The sequence below is a fragment of the Lissotriton helveticus genome, chromosome 2_2 (genome assembly GCF_964261635.1).
Source record: "Lissotriton helveticus chromosome 2_2, aLisHel1.1, whole genome shotgun sequence".
Classification (NCBI taxonomy): domain Eukaryota; kingdom Metazoa; phylum Chordata; class Amphibia; order Caudata; family Salamandridae; genus Lissotriton; species Lissotriton helveticus.
The window spans coordinates 110,632,505-110,638,504 of NC_136060.1; the positions used below are offsets into that span (position 1 = coordinate 110,632,505).

The window sequence follows — 6,000 nt, forward strand, 5'->3', positions numbered from 1 at the left end:
AGAGCATCGAGGGACCCCAGCAGAAAAAGCTCCAGAAACGTTTATAAGTCAGAAGGTAAAATCTCGACTGAGGCCTACCACAAGGGGTACTCAAGCAAGGCTCCTTTGCGGTCAGCCTGAAGCTTTGCCCTATTCAAGGGCAACCTGATGTCTCAAGGTGGCGCTCTAGGTTTCTAAGTGCTATATAGTGCTAAATCTTTCAAAATTCATATCTCTGGTTCCCTACTTTGGATTTTTGTCTTTTTGAAGATGGAAAAATTCCTATTTTTAAAATTGGTGTGGGACTTTTATTGTGTGTTGTGTCTTAGTCACTGAATTGGTGTTTTTAAATGCTTTATATACCTGTCTCTTGAGTTAAGTCTGCCAGCTCACAGCCAAGCTACCAAGGGTACCAAGGGTTGAGCCATAGACTGTGTTAGAGGCCTTATTGTCAGTGGTAGATGCATTTTTACCACTACAACTAACCCACTTTCCAACAGCAGCACACGTAGAAAGGGCAAAAAAAGGAGAAATAAAAGCATCTCTCCTTGTTGCGCCACTCTAATGCCTCCTTTTTGAATTGTGTTTTTGGAGCTGCCTCAGATTTACACGTCCTTGTAAATCTGGGGCAGTGTCAAAAAGCGATGGGTGTTGCATGGGTAAGCCCACTGCCACCCCTTCCCCTTTGACACAGGAAACTGTGTCAAAGGGTAGGATATTTGCGGCATTAAGGCTTCAAGCCAGGCAAAGAGGCTTAGTGCCTCTTTGTAAATATGGAGCCGGGCATTGCGCCACCTGAGCGTCATAAAAAGTGACATTCCGGTGGCGCAATGCCCTTGTAAATATGTCTCCTAAGGCTCCTTATTAAATAACCTGAAAGGGCAGGAGTCTTTCCAGAGCAGTGTAACCTGGAGGTTTCTCGTGGCTAAGAGATAGAAACAAAAGAGTACAGTAAAGTGGTCATGAGCACGCATTCTGCACTTCACATGCACATTACTCTGTAAGGTTTGTATTACAAAAGAATTATGCACAGCCACATACTTTCTAAACATCACGCTAAATATGATTTACTTCTGTGCAGAAAAATCAATACAATGCACACGCATTCTTTGTATTATTATTTTTTTTTTAAAAGAAGCAAATTTAACATCTGAGGTGTCCAGGTCAAGTTTGACTGGGTCTTCACAAAGATTGGTCCACCATACACACACCCTGACTGGGAGCTCTTAGAAAGTGTATTGTCGAAAGGAAAAGCCTCGCCATGCAGCAGCAGTCATTGGAGAGAAGGATGCCCGGCAGCTGACACTCGTGTCCAGAGAGATCGAACCCCCGGAGCGCCCTCTCCATCCCGCCATTAAGGGGTTTACCCTTATGGCAAACCATAACCAATGCTTTTCAACTCACCTCACGATGTGATAGGTTAAGTTTCAAAATAACTCACCAGTGTAATTGAGCCAATAGAAATTTAGCCCTGCGTGCACATAGAAATATTGTAGCATTGGTGGACACGTGAGATCAATATAAAAAATATGATATAACAGGAAATAATTGCGAAAGCAAATTAGAGTGCTTGTGTGAGAGGCAAGAGTTACGGCATCATTTTCAAGGGGAACATTTCAAATCTGTGTCTATTAAAAGCTGTCTTGTGCTGATTAACCACAGAGGATATTGGGAAAATATGGACCAGAGGTCTGCCAACAAATAGGCACTGATAAAGCAATGAAAGCCTGCAACGCTTAGCGCCGAAAACTGGAGTGAATACAGCTGAAAGGCTAATCTTTGCAAGTGGAGGTACACTCCTTCGATCCACCATAGCGGAACTGTACTTGCTTGCCTGATGCTTGCTGGGGATAATTGTTACAGCAGAAACGTGTTGATGCCCATTGAACAAAGGTGGTGACATGTTTTAGAGAGAGACTGGAGTAAATTCCCAGCAGAATTAAAGAAAGAGGTTCATTTCAGTGGCGCCAACTGCATCCTAACATTCTAAGCCAATTTCTTGATGCGTTCGTTCACTCGCTTCATATTAACTTTGCAAAGTTACGAATTACTCTCCAAGTGAGGTAGGGGGCACTTCATAATTTATGTGCGGGGTTCTATTTGATTGCACAATTCTGCCAGGGTCTAAAATATATTTATTTATCAGTTTTAGTATTTTTCAAATACAAGCAATTTAGGTGCATAAACAAATAATATACTAATGGTGGTGGTTACGATCAAAAGTTGGGAGATGGCACAGTGGAGACAACGGATATTGTATCATGGGGAGTTGAGCGGCGTAGATATAAACTTGGAGTGTAAACACAGCATTTTGCTTGATATGTAAAATGCCCGATGATAACGGTTTGCAGATGTTATGCAAACAAAGAAGTGCAAAAGACATATTTACCACTCTCTCTCTGCCATACTGGATCAGAGGGGGCTCGTGTACATGGGTCTGGTGAGGATAGTTAAACAATATAACGAAAAGTCTTGTTGGTGGATGCACAAAAACACAGGCACGCCTCTAAATTGTCTCCTGTTTTGGGGTTCTGGTGTGTAACCACTATTGATACATGATACTGAAGGGGGGAGTTGAGTTAACAAGAAACAAGAAAATCAACCAGAAACTGTCACTAGAGTCTACTGGCAGAAAATACTGCAGCGAACAGATGAATTTCACTTGAAGTTTCAAGAAATTATTATTAGATTACTCCACGTTACAGCTCCTTGTACGATTTTCAACACCCAACGAGTGTAACGTGTGAATTGGAGGTTTCCACACGCTGGAATCCGGTCTGTATTGACGACTGATTAAACTGAAAAGATGTATCCAGTTCAATTAAACAGTTCTACAGAGAAAACTGTTATCTCTGAAGCTCTCTAATTGCTGCGTGTGGTTCACGGTAAACACCTCAGGAAGGGAATTCTGCCTCCTTGTGTGCATCCAGCCAGTAGCTAATGAGGATGCCCTCTTACGAGTGTTTTTAATGGCTCGTGCTGAATGACTCTTTATAATGGCCTCTCCTAATTTAAATAATTTTCTACAACGCTGAAACAAGACAGCCACGGTTTCTGACAATCTCGCGTAAAAATAGGTTTTAAACAAATAGAAATAATACCGTTAACATTTTACCACTCATACAAATTATCCGAGACACACCTGAAGAGTAGCTATCTATTAAATACCCCCCAGAGGCACGTGCTCAAACAACAATATTACCTTAATAATACAGTACTTTTCCAGGCACTAGATATTGTGATAAATTGCTCTTTCGATGTATGCCCAAAGACAGACTCTTACAATGGTAATTCAAGCACATTTTCGGATGATATTCTATTTCCAACAACTTCTCATGCAGTTAGCCCCTTCCCTCCAGACACTGCTGCAGGGCCCTTACCTGATGCGCACAGGTAAAACCTCTTCTTGGCTTTGCAGAGTATTTCAATAAACTCGAACAGCGCGTGCCCTTTTGGTTTAAAGAGCTGTTTTTCTAGATCCTCCTTTAGCAATGATGACATGTCTTTCACCCTTCAGTGTGGGTCTTGTTGCAGGAGATCTCGAGTGGCAGTCTTGGAAGCATCCACAACATTGGCTTGCGCAGGCGCCAGAGGTTCCTCACACCTTTCGCTGCTCTTTCGGGTTCCTGTGGCACCAGGAGTGGTAGGAAGTGCAAGCCTGCTGCTCCTCACACAGCCCCTCTGCACTTGGAGTCACAGCCCTGGTGTGTTGGTTTCTTCTCCTGATCTCTGCCAGTTCCCTGGAGTGAGATTTGTTTAAATTATAGGGTCCCTTGATTCTTATGTTTTTCAAGCCTTCTTTCTCTGAACTTAAAAAAAAGTCTGGAGCCTCATTTAAGCTCCATTAAAGCAATGTTTTAACAGTTGTCTTGATGTATTGATTGGGAGGCTCTTCCATTAGGAGCATTATCACCACTGGCAAGTGGAAGCGGCCGCCTGCGCAGCGCTGAACACTTAACGTTTCCCACAAGCCCACAAACATGACGTTGGAGAGGAGGAGCCAGCCCTTCAATTCCCAGCTCAAACCCACTCTAAGAAACACTAAATGTGTTCTGATCAGTGCCTTACCATTGTCAAGCAGTACAAAAAGCACAAAACCATACGCTGTGCCTCCCCACCTGGTTACTTAAGTTGGCTTCAAAAGAGAGAACCATTGTCAAAAGATTGCTGGAATGTTTGTCATAATGACAGGCACACCACCTTCCTCTGTGTAAAGAGATTGTTTTCAGTACTGGGAGCCCTGCTAAACAGCCCATGTGAAGGATAGACGTGAGAATAATAGGACAATGTAGAGACGATTCAATGCTTCTTGTGGAATTAGAAGCAGCATTTACTTTATTGTCTCGCAAAAAGGGGACCGACCTGGAAAAAACATTTCAGTGCTCTCATAAAGATGAAACATAACTGAAGCGCTAATCCCCAGAAGTGAGCACAAAGATACGGCATTTAAGAATACTGGAACACCATCAACTATTGAGTTCATAATGGGAGAGGGGTGGAGCACCTTCAGAATTCCCCAGCCAAGCATCATGTGATAGAAAGGGTGAGGTACGAGGCTTCTGTGAACAATAAATCCAGGACTTTAAGTAAGTTGGCACTCAGAGACATGAATTAACAAATACACTGAGCTGCCCCCGGGATACTTTGTCACTGTCAGGAATGAAAATAGCTTGATTAACTGGGCATGCTCACTGGTGCCAGCCTAAAGGGACAGCACAGTATGCATCAGAATTTGGACAGTCATTCATATTATTTGTGGGTGCCCCAAACGTATGCCACCCCATGTATGAAAGTTGCTACATAAAAAGCTAAATACTGATTTGCCTGAAGTTGTCTATGTTACAAGAAGTAAGACCATATCACTGAATTGCCTCAGATTTCATAAGTTCGATCATGATTTATGTGCTATGTATTTATTTAATTTCTAAATTAGCATTTCCAAGAAAAAAAGACTGTTCAATTCTCAGCCTTCTCATTCTCCGATTTGAGCGTGGCCAGCTCTAATTTAAAATTTCTCTCCTCCTTCCTGTCCTTCAGCTCCGCTAGGGACAGGCCTTTGGATTATATACTACTCCCTGCCCTTGGGAGGAACACTGCTCCTTGCAGGTTGTTGGCCTCCTGTCCCCCAGGCAGTCCCAGATCCTCCAGTGATTCCTGGTCTAGCTCCTCTTCCTCATCCATTATCTCATCCTCATCCTCTGGGTGTACAGTTGCTGCATCATGAGCGTCTACCCAGGACCTCAGCACCTTTTGAAACTCCACCTTCCTGTTGAAGGTGGAGCTTTAAACCCCTTGCAGAAATTCTTGAGCTGGGCTACAGTGTAACTCTCCAGCTTGACCAGCTCAAAATCCACTTTTGCAGGTGCAGGTGCAGATGTAGGACATCCAATCTGAGACATGATTTTAGGAAAAAGCAAAAATGTGAGTCAGGGAGAATAGAAATATTAAAAATGCCAAACAGGAAAGGTAGGGGAAAGTGCCAATCAAGAGGAATATATGTGAATGGTAGTGTACAGCAAATTACTCTAAGGCACTGCACAAGCCCAAGTCCTATCCTCGCCGCTGATCACCAGTTTTTGAAATTGTCTCTCTAGTTGGCAGAGCTATTCACCCTGTCCAAGTAGGGACCAAAATCTTAGTCAAGGTAAGTCAGATACACACCCTAAATAAACCTGTGCTCATCCTCTTGTGGCTTGGCATAGAGCCGGCAGACTTAACTTAGGAGGCAATATGTAAAGCATTTGTGCAGCACTTAAAACAGTAAAACAGTCAAAACACCACACACAAAGAAATCCACACCATTAAAGAAAAGTACAAAACAAGACCACAATATCAAAAATCTAATAAGTAGAACCAGAGTTATGAATTTTTAAAGAATATCTTGAAATATAGTGCTTAGAACAGAGCTGTCTGGTCGCACTTGACCAGGTCAAATCTGAAATTTCAGTGCAGTCAGATACAATGTCCAAGCTTCTCCTGCTGCAAAAGTGCCTTGGATGGAGAAAATGCGTCAATGTTGAA

At 42.8% G+C, this 6,000-nt stretch overlaps 1 protein-coding gene across 1 annotated transcript in view; it reads right to left on the reverse strand.

The window, feature by feature from the left end:
- Positions 1–3,767, reverse strand: part of EXOC1L (exocyst complex component 1 like) — a 177,656-nt gene extending 173,889 nt beyond the window's left edge. The window contains exon 1 of the mRNA XM_078678950.1: positions 3,360–3,767. Within this exon, the coding sequence (XP_078535076.1) occupies positions 3,360–3,480 (121 nt within the window). The 5' untranslated portion in view covers positions 3,481–3,767. The remainder of the gene's footprint in view (positions 1–3,359) is intronic.
- Between the last annotated feature and the right edge of the window lie 2,233 nt (positions 3,768–6,000).